Raw genomic sequence first — 23,155 nt, forward strand, 5'->3', positions numbered from 1 at the left:
GTGCTTTGTTTCCATTGCTTTATTTAAAAAAAAGGGGCAGCCGAATAATAGCCATCAGTACTTTACAGAGGATCATGAGCATAGAGCCAAAGAAAGACACAAACCTGAACTTCCTGCTTTACTGAATGGAGGGGATATGACTAAGACTAATCTTAAGATATGAACAGTCTGAATGTGCCTTCTTCCCTCTTGTCTCCGAAATCACAAACATACAAAAACATTAAACCAAAGCTCTTCTTCCACTGTTAAATATGTTACAGCTAATAAGCACAATACCTGTAACAAGTACACACTTGTAAGTCAGAGCATTCCATTTCTTAAGAAATTAAAATAACACTTTGGGATGGAGATGGTTTCCCTTCTGTGGGCCTCTACATACAAAAGCAGAAACATGAAAAAAATGCTACATATATTAAAATCTTGAAATTGTTAGCCGACATTGTTACAGGCACCCGTTATGCTAAATTTTCTCATTAACATGTTAAAATCTATATAAATTTCAAATATTAATGTCAGTAAAACAAATCTTAAATAAGAAGATAAAAGTGCAGTTAAGTGGGGGGGATCGGCAGCACTGAAGGCTGAAGGGTCACAGGGGTCAAGCACAATGCTCAAAGCTTCCTTTTACCTAAACATGACATTATGTGGTATTTTAGAGTACGTACCTGCAGAAATGTGAACCACATATGATACAACCTCCAATTTTAAACAGGAAAAAAAAGACTCATAATAAACCTGGATATGACGTACAAATAAAATCAATTGTCTGTGTTTTTTCCCTCGAAATAAACTGAACCTGAAAGCCTCACAGGCCTGAAAGAAAAAACATGGCTGAAATTACTTTTCTTTTAAAGCCCAAGGTTGTAGTGAAATGTTTATAACCGCGCAGTGATCATTTAAATGAACCCAACCTCCACATCCCACTGAGTGCAACCAATACTCTACATACAAACATGGTTTTTACAGAAAAACAAGTCAGAACAGTGCTAGCTTCTACTTAAGGCCTCATACCATTAAAAACACACACAACACAAGGTCCTGAAGGAAAAGGCAGATCTTTTTTTACCTGATGCCGGATTTGGTTCAGCCTGGGCCCTCCCATCTGCCAACAGGTGCATGCTGGGACCTGAAGGCAAGGTCACTTCACGTGTCATGCAGACGCCTGACGCAGGGCAAATGGAAAGTCACCAGACATCTGTGCAACAATGGTCTATTATAAAATCATTATTATAACATTAATACTGGCATGTTGGATGCATGGTCTGACCACGGGATGAGCCTGGCAGTATGTTGTTCAAGCCAGCACTTGAAGTACTCCAGTCCCAAGTTGAATCCCTTCTCTCTTGACTGTATGTTTTTATTCGCTGAGGCGCGAGATTTAAACCATCGAACATGATGCTGTGTTATTACAGACTGAAGCTTTTCCAGCCCACAAAAAGAACAAGCCCTTAAAAAAGCAAGACTCTGGATGCCCAGTCCTTCTTTCTCCACCTTCTTTTACTTTCTCTTCTTACATGAATAAACCTGCAGCAACCACTCTCCACTCTGCTACATAACATCTTCTTTTCTAATCCACTTCCGCAAACCCTCTTCCATGTACAGTTTCCTTCTGTGCTCTACCTGAGCCTGAACATCCAGAGCCTCACAGGAAAACTACGGAGCCTAATTCATACACGATTGAGAAGGAACAAAGAGCTGAATAACCTGTTCAGAGGCAGGCTAAGGCCTTAACATCTAGCATCATAGCAAACATCTACACACAGACACTGTGGTGTCGCTAAAAACAGTCAATTTAGTTGAATTGTGCTTTTAAATGAAGTCATAAGAAGGAGGGATTGTTCTGACCACTGATGTATTGACTCATCTCTCCAAAGGCAGAAAGGAGGAGAGATGAGGGGATGAGCAAAGGAAGGAGGTGTAGGAGATGCGATAAATATTCTGGAGTCCAACCTCCTGTTCAGCGCTTGGCTGAACCTGATGGAACATGAGAGACGGAGGCGAGATGCCGACGGCGCTCTTTAAGGTTTCCCCAAGGTGGTGGGGGGAGGGCCAGGGAGGTGGGGTGTAGTGGAGGTTTGGGGTTACCAGATGTCTTTCCAGCTCTGGCACCAATCATGGCTGGGAGGCTTTGGTTGCGCCTCAGGCCGTCCAATAAGCTCCCTCCGCCTGCCGACACAAAAGTGGCAGAATCCTGGCGAGGCACTGAGGCCTCAGATTCAGAGCCGTGGAGCACCTTAGTGAATCCCAGCCGCCGTAGCCTCTCCACCAGTCCAACGTTGACTGTGTCGGGCCTGGCTCGAGGGACGATGGCTGGGGTGTTCTGGGAGGGGCTCGGTAGGTCGGGATGAGGGGCACGGCCAAGATTAAGTCCATAAACGTCCTGGAGGAAAAGCTCTGCTGGTCGCGAGGCGAGGAAATTGTCGGCGGGGTGCTGGCGAGAATCTGAGGGCACAGGAGAGGGAGAAGGCGAGTGGGAGGGGGAGTTAGGGGGCGTGTTTGGGAGGAAACAGAAGAGGGGCTGCCTAGGTGTGCTTTTCGGCAATGCAGGTGGGGTGTCAGTGGACACTTGTGCAGATATGCCCCTCTCCAGGACCAGCTTGGCCAGGCTGCTGGTAGGCGCTGGGGGGCGTCGAGGGGGGAAGGAGTCGCCCAGGCTCAGTCTGCAGGGGGTCACAGGGGTACTGGGACCTGTCCTCATGGAGCTCGGAGTGTTGGCCATGAGAGACGACTGCGAACTAAAAACCACAGACAGACACGTGAAGAGAATAGAGATTTTGTTATTGACTGTTTACCAAACCCCCTCAATTCCTTAATTTCTTGTCATTCACAATGGTATGATTAAAACGAAGAAATTACATCTAGAGCCTCTTCCGACTTACCTTGGGGTGACCTGTGTGATGTCACTGGGGTGCAGGATGCGGCAGGTTGTGAAGGTGTAGGTGGAGAAGGTGGAGCTCTGACACTTTCCTGGATTTTGGACTGAACACACAGCAAATGACCCATGAGCACATTACACTGTAGGATGCCACGTCAACACCTAAACATTCAGTGTTCACTATTTACCAGTGGAAGATGCTGTTGTTGATACTGAGGAGCAAATCTGACTCTGGGGTTGGACTGTTGCTGTAGAGGCTCTTGGAATGGGCTGAGATGAATGGCTGGATGTGCCAGCGACATGAAGTGCAGGTGTCAGACAAATGTCTGACCTAACCAAGGAGGACGATGTCGCCATTGTGGGGGAGAGAGGTGGGACAGGAAGAGGAGGCACCGAATGCTTTCTGTCCTTTCTCTCCTCAGGCGTAGATGTGTAGCGCACCTTGAAAGTGATCCCACCGTCGTCCTCGTCCTCATCCTCATCCTCCACTTCCTTACCCCGCTCTGCTGTCCCCTTCTCCAGGACGCTTGTCCCTCCGTGCTCTTCGTCCTCTTCATCTTCCTCCATGTCAGACAGGCGGTAGACAGCATCCTGAGCCAGTGGCCGGAAACCCTTTGTCACAACGCCTGGGTGTGGGTCCAGGATGGTGGCCAGGTGTGGTTTGGCCAGCTGCTGCCAGTGATGGAGCGTCAGTGAACCTGAAAACCAGACAGTTGAAAACGCTTTTTTCTCTTTGCCTTTGAAAGCACCAAAACAAATTTTGAACACAGCTTAGTTGAAGGGGAGGAGTTTAAAGTCTGTAGTTTTTTTTATATATTAGTAAATTCAAGTTACACACTACAAGTTTACTGTAGTAAACACTACAAGGACTGAAAAATTAATTCTACCTTCCATGGGTTTGACGATCTGAAGCTTTTCAGGGAGGAAGGTCTTAAAAGCACTGGAGCTGAATGAGAGCTCTGAAAGGTTCGAGTAAGAAGAGAGCACGCTGCCCATTGGTGAGCTGCAGCAGCTGCTCTCTCCATCTGCCTCCGCCCCTGCAAGGGACTGTAACTTCTTCTCGCGCTCCGCCTGGAAGAACTGACGCTCTGACAGGAAGTTATGTCGCCGCAGCGACAGGCGGTGGAGGGCTCTGGTGAGGTCGTTTCCTCCAGGAGAGCCGGGCTGCCCCATTCGCACCTCCTCCCTAGAGACAAAGTCACATTTAATGAGCTCAAAGGGTCCAAAATGATACCTTTAGGTAAAATGCATGAAAGGAACTATAACTTCTTTGTAGCGTACCCTTGATTGGACTGGAAAGGCTGTGCAGTCATCACCAGAGAGCTCTGTCCTGAGCCAGGGATTGGAGGAGTGGCTGAAGCTGGCCGCGATGTCACGGTATTGACGGAGCGGACCGTTTGGAAGACTCGCTTCTGGGATATCCTGCAGGGAGAAGATGTCAAAAGGTCAGAAACAAGGGCCACTAAGGATCAATTTACTCTTGACTGCTGAACCAGAAGTGACCAAAGACAGATTGCATCATCACTCTGTCTTTGTGATTGAACAAGGGAGTCAACAGCTTTTATTTGTGTGAAAGTTATAAAAGGGAATCAATTATTACAGGCACACTCACAAAAATCACCCAGTGAGTCCTCCTTAGAAAGTGAGGTTTAATTGTGGGAAATAGTTTCTTCCTGACACAACATCAAACACTCAGAGCCTGAGTGTGTGGTTATGCTTAACGGATTGTTCATTTCGAACACCAACTGTGAGTTTAAATGAGCATAAAATAAGCTTGTGTCCTCTTGATTCTGAAGTGAAAGTGTTTGGGTTTTTCTAACCTTTGGTCCTGAAAGGCGGTTTCTTCCTCCACACTCAGCTCTCTCCTCATGGTGCCCTCGATCTCTGCCGCCAGGGAGTCCTACACACATACAAGCACACACATACATACACATACACACATGTTCAAAGATGTCCTGCAGGGTTTTTCTTGTAAACTATTCGTTTACATTAATTTGTATTGTCATTGTACTGTTATTGTGTTCCTACTTTTCCTACTACTTTCTCTATGGTGCTACTAGTGTTCAAAAACTCAAAATGTTACTCTACAGTAGCATGACATTCAAATTTTGAATTATGAAGATTCTTAAGTTTTTGTTATCGTGTATTTTTTTCAGTAGTGTGTTGTGACTTTACACCTCAGGATTTACTATCTTTGTATCATTTAAATCTATATTTTCAATATTATCTGTATCTTCTTTTTGTGTGCCATAATGCTGACTTTAGTGTATTTCTCTCACCATGGGGTAGAGGCCGTAGGACAGGTGCCTTCGCATTCCAGTAGAGGGCGTGTTTTTACTGCGAAGTTCTTTTATCTCCTCATGAGACTCATGAAGCATCTCGACGCACTCTGCGTTCCTCTCTGCCAACTCGTTCAGCTGAAGCATACATGAAAACACACACACACACACAAGCAGCAGTTCTTAAATGAATTTATTACTGCAACAACTAAGAAAGCAAAAAAAATAATTGAATTGTTATTTAAAATGTATTCAGCAAGTAAATTTAATACAACTAATTGACTTACACCTCAAGCAAATCATGGATTTGTAATTGTGTGTGTGGATGTGTGTGATGGTACCTCTACTGTGAGCTGTCGCTGAGCTTCTTTAGAGGCCTGCAGGTGGATCCTCAGCTCCTCTTTCTCCAACGCCAGCTACAGAGAAAACAACACAACACTGGCATTTAAACAGATACAAGACTTTGTCACACACAATAAAATCCCTCACAAAAATCTGTTCAAACTACAGAATTACTGCCTTGTGGTTGTATGTCTCCACCAACCAGTGGGGATTCATTCTACATACATTTCTTTCACTTTGAGTCCAGGTGATAGTTGGTCAATTTAGTGACCTATTGTTTCAGCTCTAAATAAAAGTTAATACACTGCAGAACGGTTTTGATTCAGTTCAAAGACCCACAACAACTTAAATTTGGCTTTAAAAGAAACAAAACTTTGGGACAGAAGATAATGATATTTATCAAGTATGAAACTGGAGAGCTGCAATGACATCCAATTAACTTGTTATCTATGCATATACAACCCCGACTTCTCACCTCCTTCACTCTGTGTTGCAGCTCCACTATCTGAGAGAGCAGCTGAGCAATTTCCTCCTGGTGTCTAAGCAGCTCCATGTTCTTCTGAGACAATTCATCTGTCAGAGACACCATCTGGCTGTTGGACTCACCTGGCAACAAACATGCATGCAAACCAACATCAGTTTAAAAGAGTATTTCACACTTTAGGGTGACCCTTTCTGTGTTTGTGCACGCGTATGTTTTTCACTCACGGAGCTCCTTGACACAGTCGCTCACAAGCTGCTGCTCCTTCTCCTCATACGTGATAGTATCTGTCTTCAGTTGACATGCCTGGAGTGTGGACATTACGAAAAACTCATTAGCAGAACAAGCGACAAATTCATGATTTGTAAACTATTGACCATTTCTTCAGTCAGCACACTTTATCACCTTAAAGGGGCTCCTGCAGGAAACTTTGAAATCACTGAATCACTTCAGAAATCTATCAAAACACTAATCTGAATCAACTTCCTCTTACACTGTGACATTTTTGCCCTCTTTTTCCAATTATCTTTTTATAATTATTATAAATCAGTCTGTTTTATTTCGGATATATGGTGTGCAAAATAAAATGTAACTTTGTAAATCTGTAATTTATTGCTGATCATGTGGTTATAATTCAACACTTCCCATTTCACTTCCTATCAAATTTCTGTTCGGCTGATTCACAGTTTCCACTGTGTACACCTCGTACCTCAGACCTCAGCACCAGGTTCTCCTCCTCCAGCTCCTGCAGTTTGCTCTGCAGAGACTCCAGCTGGCTGAGTGCAACTGCAGCGGCAGTTCCCCCCGGCTGCTTAGGTTGTTGCAGAGGAGTGGACACGCTGGAGTCAGTCTCGCTCTCCTCCGAGGCACTGGCCACCATCCGCAGCAACTCATCCTTCTTACTGAGCTCATGCTGCAGCTGATGAACCTGGCCAGTGAGGAAGGTTTTTCGTAGGAGTGGTTAGTCTTTTATGATCTATAGACAAACTCAGCTTAAGGGTACAGTTTCCATTGCTCTGATCAGGCAATTGGCTGCACTAAACCATTCCATTTAGATCATCATGCTCATAGATATGAAACACCCTTTCTTTTTGTTGCTATAATTGAGAGAGACTGTGAAAAGGGATGGATCAGCTACCTGGTCCAGGGCCTGTGCTAGCTGCTCCTCTACGGCCTCATTGCGTTCCTGCAGCAGGTGGTTCCTCTGCAAGAGTGACTGGCCGATCCGAGCGGCCAGCTCCAAGTCTCTGTCTCGCTGTCCAATGAGAACACACATACTCCAGGGTTAATTAATCAATAAGATGCTGTTTCCTAGGAGAAAAACAAGTAAAGTGAAGGGAATTGTCTACCTCGGCCAAAAGGTGAGTGACCACTTCAATGTCATTGTAGGTTTTGGTCATCTGCTCCACACGATCAGAACTGAGAACTGGCCAAAGGATATTTTTAAGGACACAAATAAAACATACATGCACACACACTTTAGCATGCACATGACTTGCACATGCATTCAGGGAAATATTTAAAAAGAAAGAAAACCACTTCCATCTAGTGGACACACTTCTGTAGCATGCCAGCTTTACTTACCATCTAATAAAGGTTCTGAACACTAGCAACATGAGCATCTGCTCAATGTAGCAACAGCTGCCAGTCATTAAATTATGTGGTTAAACGGTTTGTGAAACATTCTGCTGCTGCTATGGATATTAATTTGTGGGATCCACAACATGGCAATGTGGTTGCTTGTGGTCAGAATGAATTTAAGAGTCACAGTAGCCCTACACACACGTAAATAGACCACACACAATACACTGCTATAGTACTACAAGCTGTCTACAGTGACGTATACTACATAGATGTCTGCTGTCATCTACATGCATAAAGCAGAGAGGGGCTCCAGCTTTGTGGCTCTTGAGTGGTTCCAGATCCAAGTTACATCTGTCTGAACCCCACTGAGGACCAAAGCCCCTCTCTCACTCTGGAGCTAAGTGAGGGTGTTGCAAAGCAGAACCAAGGAGAGAGGGAGAGAGAGAGAGAGATACCTTTGGAGAGGCTCTGAGAGCCGGGATGGGAATAAGAGGAAGGCTCCAAAGCAAGATACGCTAGTGAGAAATAGAAGAGAGAAACAAGGGGGGGGGTCAAAAAGGTTTAGAAGAAACCAGCAATGAAGTAAGCAAGAGAAGTGAGGAGTAGAGAGTGAAAGCTGAAGCTTCAATAAACCAACTTCATATAGAAACATTAGTTTGTAGAGTCAGATAATCTACACATCAGTTAGTTTGGAGCCGCTCTCAGCACCTGAGTGGGTGTCACCGGCGCTGCACTGCTCCCACTTCCACCTGTGCAAAGAAAAGTGGCATCTCTCATCACTGAACCATCTGTTTTGATTTAACAGAGTGAGGAACGCACTTCGCACTTTGGATTTACTGTTTCAACTACAGCTGTGATTTGCGGAGAAGATAAGCGTATCCTGAACATATTTGACCACACATTAAATGCTACAATACAATAAATGAAATGTATTACTTCTTTGATGTAAAATGAATTTGATCAACAAAGATTCACAAGAAAATCAACACTGCAACGAACAGTAACTACTGAAGAAAAATATTAAAGGAAAAAATCTATATTTCATTCTTGTAACAGTTATTCTTATTAAATTACAACTTTATTCTTGAATTATTACATTATTCTTAAAATATCAGATTTTTTTCCAATCCAATATGGCCCTTACACTCCACCGTTACTAAATGTTAAATTGAGACTGTTAAATAAAGATATTAAGTGTAATGTGATTATTATAAATCATATCGCCTGTAACCTCACTAAAGATAAAAATACCACTTTTCCTCTATAAAATGTTTTCATATCAGATTTTCTCTCTCCTGAATTCTGCTTCGTAGATGTAGCTTTGACCTCTGATTCAGTAACCAGAGGCCCACAGTGACCTCTGGATCTGGACGCTGCACTCTCCCCCAACAATCAGCAGTTAAGAATAACCTCTGGCTGGGATCTTTTGTTACACAGGAAGACAGATACGATAAATAAAATGCAAAAGTACAAGATTTATCGCCTAATGTGCGCGCACACACACACACACACACACACACACACACACACACACACACACACACACACACACACACACACACACACACACACACACACACACAACCACACACACACACACACACACACACACACACACACACACACACACACACACACACACCTTTACCTGCTGGGAGAAGTATGGTGTTGCTGTTGTACAAATTCTGTCCATGGTCCGGTTGGATCATATTCTACGACTTTAAAAGCTAAAAATATAAATCCAGGTGCAGTCCCACACTGGCATACACAGACATGATCATACACTCAAGGAGGTTTGTCAGAGCAAAAGGAAGGGACTGAACTCTGGTCACATTAAATAACTGCAAAGTCCAATGAGTTATTAAATGATTACTGTCGTTTTGATACACCCACAATGACACACACTGACACACACACACAGTGCAATGGTCAGAGGGAGACCATTGGAGAAACACTACTGACCTTTTTATTCGAAGTTGACTTTAGACACCATAAACTTTAAATTACACCAGCTACAGGTACATTTTTTTTATTTATTACTTACAACGTAAGACATAATCATGACAAACATCTGTATTTTTAATTCAGTTCAGTAAAATTGCCATCCACACGTGGTTCTGTTCAACTGAAGGTGAAAGTTGGAGACAAAAGTCAGGTTTGGGGATCTGTACACTGATACTCAAACATTGATTTTTATTATGTTTTTGTGTTATACTGTACAGTAGCTGTTCTGTAGGTCTTACTGTTGTGTACACACACACACGCACAAGGTCAGATGTGGGGTTGTGCTGACTAGAGAGCATTAATACCAATTACAGACTGATCCTCTAAAATCTGTCCACGTGGGAACATTCTGACTTATCTCTTTCCACCCGCATTCAACTATTATCTAAGTATTCTAACAAATATAAACTTCATTTACACTAAGCTACAGTAAAACATTGTAATAACATTTTGCCAGATCTGTGAGACAGCTCCCTCCTCTGCTTTCACATGACACAAAAACTGAACACTTGACACTTGAGATGTTTGTAGCTCCCTATGAGTTTTGAAATATATGTCAACCAGTGTGTCCACGCAACATTTAGTATTCTGATGCATTACTTCATATACATGTTTGTTTCAGGAGAAACCAAACCAGGGAGCATTTGTCTATTAACATGCCATGTCTCTGCAAGGGCATCAAGTGCTATTAATAGGCCACGTTGGATTTTACACAGCACAAGTCGGACAAGCAGGAATGTGAAACTGAGGCTCCCTTACTGTAGCTCTTGTCTCACACTACATACTGTGCAGGAAGGGAAACTTTCCTCTGCAAACTTGAACAATTATATAGGTCAAACAGTAGCAAAGAATAAGTCTCTGGAATGTGAGAGGAAAAATATAATGAACAAAGAACACAAATGCAGAGAGGAAATATGTTTTTCAAATTATGCGAAAGAAAAAACTAAACAGGAAGTCGATCCAACTGGCAACATCGCCCCTGCATACCACAATCTATTTGAAAGTAAACACACAAGCATTGTGTCAGACTGGTCTACTTCCTGTCTTTCAAGGTTTTTACTCAGAGTAGCAGTAACTACTGTACTTACATGTCTCTCCCTCTTTCTCTCTACAGCCTGTCAGGCAACACAACAAGCACCATGAGGACGCCTCCACTCACCTTCCGTAGCAAAGTTATCGTAAACCTCCTCATTATGGATGTTTAAAACAGGCATGGCCCTTGAGCTCGTCTCACTACAGTCCCGTCTTCATCCTTTATCCATCCATTCTGCCTCCACCCCCTCTGCTCCTCATCACCCTCTGTCCCGTGACTCTGGCCCTGGATTTGAACTCTAACTCTGGATCTCTGCATTCCTTTTGCTCGCTGTCTATCCCGCCCCTCACACACACACACACACACACACACACACACACACACACACACACACACACACACACACACACACACACACACACACACACACACACACACACACACACACACACAGTGAGTGAGTGAGTGTCAGAGCTGTCTCACACACACAGGCAAACTCAGATAGACACAATGACTCCTGAACTCCTGTTCCAAATAACATCCACAGTAAATCCCTGTGATTTTAACTGAAGAGGATGCACGCTGTATAAAATCAATCCCTCACATGTCTAATGTACTGAGACACAAACTCACCATCTGCTCATCTGCTGTAATATCACCACAGGCTCGACCAATCAAAAGAAAGTAGAGACACACACAGATGGAGAAAAGCTAGACTGAGGCATAACGTCGCTGTTTCCAACAATCTGAAATATTAAAACTGACACTTACTCATGTAGCGGAATGTCTCCTCTGCCAGCAAAGGGGAGATGGCGTTGTTCTGGCCGGAGCCTTCGTCTGGAGAGCAGCTCGGGGAAACCACCCAGTCCTGGCTGTCTGACAGATACACGGAGCCGGCCGAACCAGAGCCCAGCGAACCGGAGCCGTAATGCCTCCCACTGCTGCCAAGCCCCTCATCTGTGGGAGGAAACATTCATTAACATTTAGAATCCAACATTCTACATTAATTGAGCATTTTTAAAAATGCCAAAAGAGTGTAGTATCATTTTTTCTAACAATAATAAAAGAAACAATATGAAACAGTCTGATAAAAGTGTTGGAAGACTTATTATCTGAAATATTTATTTTTACTCCATCAACCAATCTATTGACACTTTTCAGCATAATTATACACAGTCCCAACAAAACTATTCTTGGCTCCTGTATTAAATAAATTAAGCTTTTTAGGGAACTGTTGAGAATAAATCCCCTTTTCTATTGGTCAAAAAACCCACTAACATTGTGGCTTTTGTCCGTAATAGGAATGGATACAATTGGCATCCTGGTCAATTGTCTCTGCGGTAGACACAGACTTCTATTGGCCCCGGCTCTGACAGTGATATAAACACCCGGGTGACAGAGCCATTTTCTTGTTTTCTATTTACTTTAGCAGTCACGACACTGACTGTGCACCTTTAGCAGCACTGCATTATTATGCTACTCTCTCTCTTACATTTTGGAAGGCACCTTTGAATCCTGTGTCAAAAAATATGTGGTTTACCGTGATAGATGGGGGCTAACTATAGCATCAGTGACTTTCAGTGAAAGATGTGTCACTGATTATGCTGCATTGTTGTATTACCATATATTTGATATGTGACACACACAACACGACTCCACCCCTACCTGTCTCTGTGCTCGACTCCTTCTTCTCCACCGCCCGAGGTTTCACCTCAAACATGTCCTGTCCTTGGAGCGAGAGGGTCCTCGCCTCTTGCAAAAAACAAAGCTGGATAGAAAGACGGGCGGGGCTATGGGCGTGATATCACATCCTGATCCTGCACTGATGGGTGGTGCCCACACACACACAACCACACCTTTACCTGTAACAGACGATTAAAGATATTAGACAGATAATGCAATTTTGTCATTGAAAAAAGATAATAAGACAAATTATACACACGGCATGTCAACTTGGTTTAATTTGTTTGTTCATCATTAGTATATGTTTGTGCATGGAGGATGTCTGACATCCGTCTCTTTCCTCTGATGCTCTGCCTCTTTTCTACCTCCCACTCGGTTGCTGACATTTAAAACCAGATTCAATAGCAGTTACTGTTACACTAACCGTCTGATGTCTTCTTTAGGAATTCCCAAAGAAAATCCCCTTTTTTAAACATTTGACAAGGTCACAAAAGCAAGCCAGCTGCTATACTGTAATTCTCATGCATTTTCATTTCATTCTGAAGTGCCCGATACTGTTCTATGAGAGGACAAGGGGTGACACTGAGCCCTCCCACATTTCCTGTTGCTTATCTCCGTGGGGACTGGTCTAGGCATATAGGGATGAGTGAAGGAATGAGACAGGATGTGCTCATAAAGGGATCAATTCCTGTTGGAGAACTGGGAAAATTACCATTGATCAGCATGTGCTGGCCTTAACTGTACTGCACTAAGCAGAATGTTTCATTTTTTGTCTCTTTCCTAAGTGCTCAATCCCCTGCACACACATGCTGTGTGGGTGTGTGTGTATCAGTGAGCATGCCTGTGGAAAGACAGAGTCCTTGGGCAACATTCATCCTCTGCTTACATAACAGTGAAGCTAAAACTGCTTGCTCTATAAAGGAGATTACTGGGATGCACGCATGCTGCAGCCTCAATGTGCTGTTTACCACAAAAGCCTGGCAGATCTACTGGACTGACCCATTAATGACACTTGTATTGACTGCATGATGTTGGATTAGTGGTATCATTCACACAAGGCCTTGGATCAAGTGTATACACATCATTCTACATGTATTAATCATTAGTATGAGGCAAGAGAAAATATTCTACATCCACTGATATTCACCACACAAACATATTCCAGATTTATGCTGCTTCTTTTCCTTTTGTTGAAATACAAGAGCTAATCTTGTCCTCTTGTCCAAATGCTGGTGACTGATACCATGAGTAACACTGTCTAAGCCAGACACCTACCTTTATGATATAGCTGTCTTCTCATAATGGAAGTAAACATTTTGGAAATTGGTATCTTAGGAAAGCAAAATAGAGATACACCTCATTAACTTCATAAACACTCAAATTATAAACTACATTTAAAATAGTATTAAATTGATTTGTGTTCAACATTGATGACTGTGAAGACACAACTTCCGTTGGTTTAGAGAAACAGGAGAAACTTCTGGCCAAGATCTCAAAAATGTTCACTTAGTTCTTGAAAAAACCAAGTGAAGCTCTGCAAGGTTATTGTGAAATACAGACAGCAGCAGGATTACACACAACACTAGTCTCTCCCAGTTGTCCCAGAGGGCCCGTCTCCTTACTTCAGCTTTTTGCAGACTTCATGTCTTATCTAAACATCCAGCTGATGCTCTTATCCAGAGTGACCAACAACCAGTGCGGCTGTGTAAATGTCAGTATCTGAGGTACAAGCTGAGGTCAAAACAAATAATTTAAAGCCAAAAAATACAAGATATGCTTCCATCCACACCTGAAACAAAGGAAAGATATCTTTCTTTGTTTTTGTGTGTGTTTTATCCCTGTTATTTACTTGCTTCAGTGTCTCCATTTGTGCTTCATCCCAGCATCTGTACTAAGCCCATCTTAGATGTGACAAGCTAGACAATGCCTGCAGGCTTCTTGCTCCAAGGGAAAAAAACATGACAGGCAGCATGTGACTGACTGGACCGCGTTATTTTAAAAGCACAATCACAGACCTCTGACTGTCACATCAGCAGGAGATTATAAGTCATGTCTTCACAACAGAACAGACAACATACAACATCTGATCAAACTGGAAGCTAACACCTAAAACAACTAACCCCTTTGTGCCTGAGTGAAGGACTTGTGGTTTTCAACTCTTCTTTGTGGACAGAGAATGAAAAACAGCAAAACATTTAATAAATCTGAGGATTAAGTATATATGTTGTGTTCTTGCACAATGCCTAAGTATTACATGATATACTATGGAATTGCGTTATATTGCTATCACGATCATTACTGTCATCGTGGTATACAGGAAACATAAACTTCACATATTTATCTCTCATATATAGATATAATGGTTGTCATATGGATGCTATCATGCACCACTGATGTTTAAATGTGTTATGTGAGCTAACCCTAAACAATGTTTTCATGAACCAGCTAACATTTGCAATGTGGCGTAAACTCACAGCTCAGTAGCCGAGTTAGCTCGATGCCTGTCCACTAACAAGTACATTTAATATAATGATATAATTATTCATTAAGTTTTGAGGGTCGGCTGCGGGTTGTCGTGTTTTCCTGTGGGTGAGGATGACAGCTTCCCCGTTTGTTAGCAACGCGGAGGCTAACACAACACAACACCATAGGGCGAGCTCATGTCGGCAGCATCCCTCGCGCGCTGAATATTGGTGGAAATCAATTAATATTATCGATTATCATGAATCTTACCCTATGTCGATAATAATCCACAGCATGAGGACGACATGAGACGCCAACCTGAGTCCCTCGCCTCAGAACAGCCTCAAACAATGGAGGGTTAGGGTGGGAGACGGGAAACAGCTCCTGCGAATCACCAAAGCGCGACGCTTGGTCTGATGACGTATGTATTAATCGCCAGTAGTCTGTGTCAAATTAAAAGTCCTCTCTAAAAAGCTTCTATCTTCGATTTTGAACAATCTGCTGTTCGTTGCTGACAACAACAACCCGACGCGTTTGATCCCACTCGGTTTGATTTTGACACCAAAGACAGACGATGAACTTTGTAAACGAAGAGTTGTTTTGGTTTTCAGGCTCTTCGTTGTATTTTTAACTTGTTTACGTCGGGGCGCCCGTCGAACTGGAGACTGGTGAGCAGCCTCTTCTTGTGTCGGCTAATTTTAAATTAGCACAACAAACGTAAAACCCTGTTTGGTGCTGAGCTAACGTTAGCTTAATGTTTGGACCAGGCATATGCAGATAGCTACGTCAGTGAGTTTAGCTTGTGAATAGAAACCTACGAGTGTTTAGCGTGCCCTGTCTTTTAAGTTAAAATATAATATACTAATGCAAAATGAAATGTTTGTCCTCTTTGTGGTTTTCTAGCAGTGTCCTAAACCGATATTAAGGATTAATAGTTGTGCTCTGGTTACATTAAAAAGGGCTGCAGGTAACCTTGAAGTGGAATTGAATTTCAATATTGTGTTGCGAAATCTTTGCTATTGTTTTAGACAGTGATCAACCTGAGCTTTTTTCAGTCCATAAAGATTCGATTGGATACAGTGAAATATGACTGTAGCTCCGGTAGTAGTGTAAGTAAACATGTTTTCCAGACTTCACGACTGTTTTCCTCCCAATGTTAAAACCTGCACTGACTCGTCTGGACCTAGATCTCTGTGGGTTCCTGTCTGATGCAGCTAGGTGAGTTTCAGACGGACGGATGAATGGCTGTGTTTGGGTGGATGCTGGCTGCTTTCTAGTCCAGCTATTTATGTGCGTCCATGTGTATGATGATGATGATGATGGTGGTGGTGGTGGGTGTCTCATGTTACTCTACTGCGCCTCATCCTCCTGCCTCCCCCCATCTCCTTGCAGCCTGAGATTGGATGAATGCCAAACCCTTCACCGGACTCCATGTCTTTCTTGGTAAGGACTCCAGCACCACGCTTATCAGGCCTCTCGCTTCTTTGTGTCTCTGTGCTTGTCGCTTCACTTGGACCCAGTAGATATCTAGTCACGAAGCAGATGGCTCATGCTGATGATGACACCCCCTTTGTGGGACATAATAAAGTCAGAATACTACTGAAATGTAGTGAAAATTAGGAGCTTTCCGATAGAGATGCCGATATACCAATATTTTTTCTTGATATCAAAGCAATCAGTCTCACATTATGATTCACATTTATATTTTAAATTACTGAGCTGTATGAGCTGTATCTATCTATTGATCTGTTGTTTTCTGCTGGGACACATCGGTCTCTCAGATGTCTCTTTGTTGCCTGTTATCATCACTCAAATCCTCCCTCACTCACCACTTTTGATAAAGTGCCATGTGAGTTCTTTCACAGCCCTGATGCTTGCTTCACCTGTCTCCCAGGCTCCACATTTTCCTCACCACTCCCCCCTCATCCTGCAGAGCAAGTCTCACTTGTGTTCCTCCCTCCCCTCCACCAGGACTGTTCCTGCATCTCCCACGCTCAGGTCCAGCCTATAGACATAGAGGAGCAGTATGAGGACACCAACCACCAGTTCCTGGTCAGTACCCAAGACACTGTCAGCATGGAGACAGGGGTCACACTGATGCTCTTCCATCATATCATCCCTTTTCATTGGTCATTTATCAGCTCTCAACATCGTTTGAGACAGTTACCTCTGGAAGAGCACCCATAGGGATACTCTAGCAAGTTAGCATTGCACTCCCATAAAGTCTGGGGACTCACAAGAGACATATTAAAATAAGAGTGATCAAATTTGGTGCAGCACAGGCCTAGGTACCCTGATTTCAATGTCTAGTATTTTTTAAACTCTGCATCCCTACAATTCCAGCAATGCTATTTGATACTTTATTTTATTAGAGTATTCCCAGTTAATGACTGGACTTTTTTGTAATGAAATAAAGTGTCAACCCCTCACATCATCATGGATTATCTTTTCAGTCAAGCACCACTGGCTGGGTAGCACTTAACATGATCACTAAGCTGATCTTCATAAACATGCCCCCTTAAAATATGAGTCTGCATGAAAAACATTTTCAGTTTTGCCTCTCATATCATCCCTCATTAAATGTAACCATTAATACTGAAGTCTATAATATTTAGTAATTATTATTCTTAGGAATAATTAATGTACTGCTATCGTGTGACAAAATGCAGAAACAATTAAAGGCCACACAACTCAGTGTTGGTGTACATGTGTGCATGTCAGTCAGACACAAAGAGAACTAGACTCCTGTCTGTAGCACTAAAACTGCTTTGATCTGTCTGAATCCATCAATACTCGGTATTAACATCAGTCCTGAGCGATCTAATCACAGGTGGTAAGTGCTAACTTCTGAACGCACTCAAATGCATCTTTATTGCGTTCTGAGATTCTTTCAGTTAGTTTAAGTTACTAACACAAATTTGTTGGAATTTCATATAGAACTGGAAAGTGAGATCTGATCACAGTCAGGGCGCATTTTAATGTCAGGTGTGAACAGACACACACTTGATTACTTGTGATCAGATCTCTTAATGCCAAGTCGGCCTAATCCACCCCTGCCCTGCCTGTTTACAATCTAAATTGCAAATTGATGGTGGTCTGAAACAGCCCCATGCAGATTAAGCGTGTTTGGCAACATAGATGGACTTCCTACCTGTCATTAACAGAGCCTGACATAAATCACCTAATCAGTTGAAATGTGTACATATTTGATTCACTTCCATACCACACAATTGTGTTACTTTATTTTTCATTACCTTTGAGATACATGCATCATGGAGGTATGTGGGTGTGTATGTCCCTGCAGAGCTGTGACGGGTCTGAATACACTCTGCAAGGACCAGCAGGTGGCGATGACATCACAGTACTGTCGACTGAGCCAACCCACTACCAGCTACTGTCTGAGCTTGGTGAGAGCACCACACACTTGGGTCAGACATTTACATCAGCCAAGGAAACTGCAAAGAGATCAACTTGCACCATCTCCCTAAATTTTCTTGACAAGAGTGAGATTTCACCTCAGTCCCATTCACCGTGTTGCAGGTAGGGGCTTCAATAACCTGAGCCAGGTGAGCATGGCACGGCACATCCCGACTGGCCAGCTGGTGGCTGTCAAACAAACCAACCTGGATGAGTGCACCGAAGAGGAGCTGCTGCAGCTTATGGTGAGCTGCTCTCCACAAACTGACATATCTTTTCTGAGCACATATGGTTCTAAAAGCTACACTTTGCTCTGGTGTGTGTTTTGTCTAATTTCCTTTTCATCCCCAGAACGAGGTTCTGCTGTCCAGGTTTTTACGCCACCAAAACCTGCTGACCTCTCGGCTGGTTTTCAGCTCTTGCTGCCAACTGTGGGTCCTAACACCGCTCATGGCCTATGGTCAGCAACTGCTAGTACCTTTTATATAGTTAGTGTGGAGGTAGCACCTGCGCTGATTGATCCTCTGGTCCAGGTGAAGGTGCTCTCCCTGTTTCCTCCACAGTTAATTATCTTTTGTCCTTAAAATATCCATGGGATTTACAAGAACTGCACCATTAAGAATTAGTCAGCAAATAATTTTATAATGGTGAGAGGCATACAACCACAGGGCAGTAATTCTATTTGTACTCAAGTCATTAAAAGGTTTTTTAAATGCTGGTGCTGCACAGTCAAGTGATCATGAAACATTGTACTGTTTAGATTAAAGGTACAGTAGCACCACTTCTTCATAAGAAGGATCACTGCATATTCTCTTTGAAAACTCTCCTTGCTCAGCTCTATCTTTTTCGGTCTCCTCTTGCCTGCAGGCTCTGCTGACACCTTACTGAGGACATATTTCCCTGATGGAATGAGTGAATCCCTGATAGCTTACTTGCTGTATGGTGTACTGAAAGCGTTGGAATACCTGCATCGGATGGGCTATGTTCACCGGTCAGTAAGAGATTGGAGAGAAAGAGAAGCTCTAAAAAAGTATTTGTTATTTAGCACCTGTATTTTTTTTTCAGGGGCGTGAAGGCCAGTCATATCCTGCTGTCAGGGAAGGGGCGTGTATACCTCTCAGGGCTCCACAGTGTTTACAGTATGATGCGTGAGGGAAAGAGGATGAGGGCGGTGTTTGATATGCCCCATCACAGCCCTGCCCTTCTGCCCTGGCTCAGCCCTGAACTACTGCGACAGGTCAGGACTCCCTGAATTCAAATTCCAAAGTGTATCTAGAAGTTCCATGTATCTGTAATGAAATAACAGTTGTGCAGTTACACAGGAACAATATTGTAGTGTCTGTTTTTTCAGCCTTATTTTTTTTTGTTCTGTTGCTCCTCTCACCATTTTCCTCAGTAGGACCTGCATGGTTACGGAGTCAAGTCAGATATCTACAGTTTAGGTATCGTTGCCTGTGAACTGGTCAGTGGCAGGGTGCCTTTTCAGGACATGCCACCCACTCAGGTAATGAAAAAAACTGTCCTACAAAAATTCAGCATGTGCATAATTAATTGTCAGTTCACTCTAAAATGGACACTTGTTCTCTGTTCAGATGCTGCTTCAGAAGCTACGCGGCTCCCACTGCTGCTTGCTTGATGTGGCCCCCTTCCCACTGGGTGAGCTGGGGGGCCTGAAGGTGTCACGGTCTGGGGTGGACTCTGGCATTGGGGAGAGTGTGGCCACGGGAAGCCTGACACACAGCGCCACTGCTCCTCCCTCTGACCGACCTCAGAGCCCTGGACCCAAAAACCACTCGGCCACCCTGCACAATCTGGTCCAGCTGTGTCTGCAGCAGCAGCCTGAGCGCAGGTCGTTATTTTAAAGGAAGTCAACTTAATTTGACAATGGATCTTCTATGAACACATAGATATACATCTGACAGCATTCACCATGTCTTTCTCTTCTATAGACCATCAGCTTCTGCACTGTTGACCCACGCCTTCTTCAAGCAGGTGGGTTTCCTAGCTGTCTTGTCTTTGGAATTTTATTTGGAATGATCCTTGTTTGACTGACAACAAGTCAATCAGTCATCGTGCTCCAGAGTGAAATATTTGACAAAACCATATATGCATTCTAATGCATTTCATTACAAACATTCATGGTGACCAACGACATAGGGTTTCTTATAAGTATTGTGGCTATCCATTGACCCCTAGTGACACCTACAGGCCAGAAAGATGTACTGGTCCAACATATAAACTAAGTAGGGTCTCAATCAGAAGGGTAAGTCTATTTCCAAGATAACAATTTGTATCACAGGTCGATCTAATCACAGGTGGTAAGTGCTAACTTCTGAACGCACTCAAATGCATCTTTATTGCGTCCTGAGATTCTTTCAGTTAGTTTAAGTTACTAACACAAATTTGTTGGAATTTCATATAGAACTGGAAAGTGAGATCTGATCACAGTCAGGGTGCATTTTAATGTCAGGTGTGAACAGACACACACTTGATTACACAAAAGGTTGGTCAGAATATATACAAAATAATGTCAGTGATGAGGGCTGACGTCACATTAACATCGGCAACAGCATTACATTGTGTCCTGCCAGTGTTTAAGCAGTGTTTTGTTGTTCTACGACAGGTGAAGAGGCACAGAAGAGACTCCTTCCTCAGCCTCATGTACCCAGCGGTGCCACTCACCAGCCCCGAGGAGCCTCCAGTATCCTGCCCCCCCGGTCCGTCCTGCCACGCTCTGACAATGCCCACCGCCGACACTCCTGAGGCTGTGTGGGACTTCTCCTAACCCCCTCCCTCATTTTCCAATACCTGCCCCAAGATTGCTGAAAGCCATGACTAGTAAACCAAACTCAAGACAATCAAAACAAAGTGGCCACACTCTACTGTGCTTTTATTTTTTTCTTATTATTAACCTAACTCTCTGAGCCTTTTGAAGTAGTCTTGTAGGTTTATTTTTGTATGTGTTCATCTAATGCATATGTGGACTTGGTTGTTGGTGAGGTGACAGTGACAGTGCTGATCTAAGAAGCTGCTCTGGTAATGATCCATAATAATGATCAGGGATTATCGACGAGTCACAGGATAACAGATTATTAGTTGACTACTAATCACACTCTTCCTATGAGGCAAAAGGCAACTACGAGTTAAAGAAGTCCAGCCAGATATACTTCATTGTTAAACACAGATATCTGTGTTTAACAGTTTACGTTTGGAACACAGTGTTATGTTGTTTTTGACTAAGTCGTTTCTCCGTTAAGGTGTTATGTGACTGTGAATGGTGAATACTGTGGTACAGAAAAAGAGGTTTACAGCTGATATGTGCAAATATGTTCACCTATATCAGAGCTTTTCAAACTGAGATTTGAAAAAGTCCCCGCTTATCACTCCAGAACCTGCCTGAGAATCATTACGTTTGTTTTTTTGAGACTGACAGTATGACAGTGACAGTTGTCTGTACATTCATTGTCATCCACTGCACCTAGGAAGTGGCAAAAGCTAATTCAGCAAACAATATATAAGACTCCATGGCAACATTACACATCAGCTATCAATCATGACGCTACATCCTGTTTTTACAGCATCAAAAAACTAATTAAAACCAAACTTAGCAGAACAATTTGCAGTTGAACATAGAACATAACATAAGAACTTAAAAAGACAGAAACCAACTTGAAGAAAACATTTTTCACCTATACTTTGTATTTTAAGTTGGTCCACGTCCCATCCTCTCTACATTATATACAGTCTATAGTCTTGAACAGTAATTAGACATTTTGACCACAATTTACCAGGTTTTACTTCAGTTTACAAAACAGACCTTGATCACTAATGTAAATATATTTTGCTGTATGTATATGCCCATGTATTCTTGTATATTCATTTGAAATGTTTGCCTATGAGCTAATAGGATAAGGTGCAACCTGGCTTCTTAAAAAAGAAGCACTTGAGCAATAGAATCTCTCTCTCTCAATATATATATGTGTATATATATATATATATATATATATATATATATATATATGTATTAGTATTTCATGTAGGAGTTAGGTTAGAAACCGTCAGTAGATGAAGGTAATCACCTTCCCTGTCCTGATCATTATTGATATGGCAAAAGACAAATATCTACTCTGTGATCACTTACACAACAATGCCTTTATGTTTTACTGAAACCTGCAATCTGAATATGGTGACTGATCTCTTAACTGTGATGTGTACTGTGTATAGAAACTGTGATTTGCGGTACAAAATCAAACCTGATAGCTGTATGAGCCTGATATATACACACATAAATGATATGTATCGATTAATAAAAAAAAAAAGGTTTCTTAACTTCCCTGTCTGCCTCAATTGATTTCTTTATGGTTGTGGATTTATCTGTGTGGCGACTTAAGGACAGAAACTAAAAGGTCACTGGCATAATAAGATAAGATAATCCTTCATTAGTCCCACTATAGGGGAAATGTACCAGTAATATTCACATAATGTTGCTCAGATCAAACTCCTACTTTGAATGGGGGTTACTTTAAAGCCACACTGAAATGTGTCATATATTTCAAAAACTACATCAAAATATTTTCTGCTGCAGGTCACACAGTTTTTGCTCAAAAGACAATTACTATCCTGTTTGTGTGTGTTGGCTGCAGCTGTCAAACATCTGTGCATATTTCTAAAAAAAAAAAACATCTGGATTCCGGATCTGGGAAATGTGATAAATGAAATGTCACCTTTAGTTGTGTGCTCAGTGTTAGAGAACACGTTTTAAATGTTCTTCATTCTTATCTCTTTCAGGTCCTGTTTGTGCACTGCCTCCAGTGACGCGGCCAAGGAATAGGTAACACACACACACACACTCAAAACACACACTGCAATTTTGAGTTTCATCAATGTGTGAATTCACAGGTACGTTTTTAATGAATGTTTTGGTCTCTACATTAAATAAAGATGATTTGTTAAACCACAGTTCAGTGATGTCTCTGATTTCTTTACCTATTTTC

General features: G+C 42.6%; 2 protein-coding genes across 10 annotated transcripts; one reads left to right on the forward strand and one right to left on the reverse strand.

Moving 5' to 3' along the window:
- Positions 1–4: 4 nt before the first annotated feature.
- On the reverse strand, positions 5–15,159 carry trak2 (trafficking protein, kinesin binding 2). Of its 5 annotated transcripts, XM_020103345.2 has the most exons (17): positions 15,015–15,159; positions 12,264–12,460; positions 11,370–11,555; positions 8,017–8,076; positions 7,327–7,403; positions 7,116–7,232; positions 6,687–6,905; positions 6,205–6,283; positions 5,972–6,102; positions 5,496–5,570; positions 5,155–5,292; positions 4,696–4,775; positions 4,157–4,297; positions 3,763–4,061; positions 3,064–3,573; positions 2,880–2,979; positions 5–2,735 (listed from the first exon to the last, which is right to left on the reverse strand). In XM_020103345.2, exons 2-17 carry the CDS (start codon positions 12,316–12,318, stop codon positions 1,958–1,960), a joined length of 3,045 nt encoding a protein of 1,014 aa, XP_019958904.1. In that variant the 5' UTR covers positions 12,319–12,460; positions 15,015–15,159; the 3' UTR covers positions 5–1,957. The 5 variants fall into 5 exon arrangements, with proteins under 5 accessions (XP_019958904.1, XP_019958905.1, XP_069377498.1 ...); XM_020103346.2 differs by lacking the exon at positions 8,017–8,076; XM_069521397.1 differs by lacking the exons at positions 8,017–8,076; positions 11,370–11,555; positions 12,264–12,460; positions 15,015–15,159 and adding exons at positions 8,270–8,310; positions 10,725–10,932.
- On the forward strand, positions 15,158–22,490 carry stradb (STE20 related adaptor beta). Of its 5 annotated transcripts, none has more exons than XM_020103351.2 (13): positions 15,158–15,412; positions 15,875–15,962; positions 16,137–16,187; positions 16,716–16,796; positions 18,049–18,151; positions 18,285–18,406; positions 18,513–18,621; positions 19,029–19,152; positions 19,227–19,398; positions 19,561–19,665; positions 19,754–20,010; positions 20,111–20,153; positions 20,785–22,490. In XM_020103351.2, exons 3-13 carry the CDS (start codon positions 16,152–16,154, stop codon positions 20,944–20,946), a joined length of 1,314 nt encoding a protein of 437 aa, XP_019958910.1. In that variant the 5' UTR covers positions 15,158–15,412; positions 15,875–15,962; positions 16,137–16,151; the 3' UTR covers positions 20,947–22,490. The 5 variants fall into 5 exon arrangements, with proteins under 5 accessions (XP_019958910.1, XP_019958908.1, XP_069377501.1 ...); XM_020103349.2 differs by having other exon boundaries at positions 15,271–15,412; positions 16,639–16,796; XM_069521400.1 differs by having other exon boundaries at positions 15,273–15,412; positions 15,932–15,962; positions 16,639–16,796.
- Positions 22,491–23,155: the final 665 nt, after the last annotated feature.

This window comes from Paralichthys olivaceus, chromosome 24 (assembly GCF_024713975.1).
Source record: "Paralichthys olivaceus isolate ysfri-2021 chromosome 24, ASM2471397v2, whole genome shotgun sequence".
Lineage (NCBI taxonomy): Eukaryota > Metazoa > Chordata > Actinopteri > Pleuronectiformes > Paralichthyidae > Paralichthys > Paralichthys olivaceus.

Coding starts and splice junctions, on each gene's coding strand:
- trak2 (XM_020103345.2), bottom strand. CDS start 12,318: ATGTTTGAGGTGAAACCTCGGGCGGTGGAGAAGAAGGAGTCGAGCACA. Junction 8,077..11,369: donor GGAGACATTCCGCTACATGA/GTAAGTGTCAGT, acceptor ATTTCTCACTAG/CGTATCTTGCTTTGGAGCCT. Junction 7,404..8,016: donor CTCTCAGAGCCTCTCCAAAG/GTATCTCTCTCT, acceptor TCCTTTGGCCAG/TTCTCAGTTCTGATCGTGTG.
- stradb (XM_020103349.2), top strand. CDS start 16,148: ATGAATGCCAAACCCTTCACCGGACTCCATGTCTTTCTTG. Junction 16,188..16,638: donor CGGACTCCATGTCTTTCTTG/GTAAGGACTCCA, acceptor CCTGTCTCCCAG/GCTCCACATTTTCCTCACCA. Junction 19,153..19,226: donor CGGATGGGCTATGTTCACCG/GTCAGTAAGAGA, acceptor TTTTTTTTTCAG/GGGCGTGAAGGCCAGTCATA.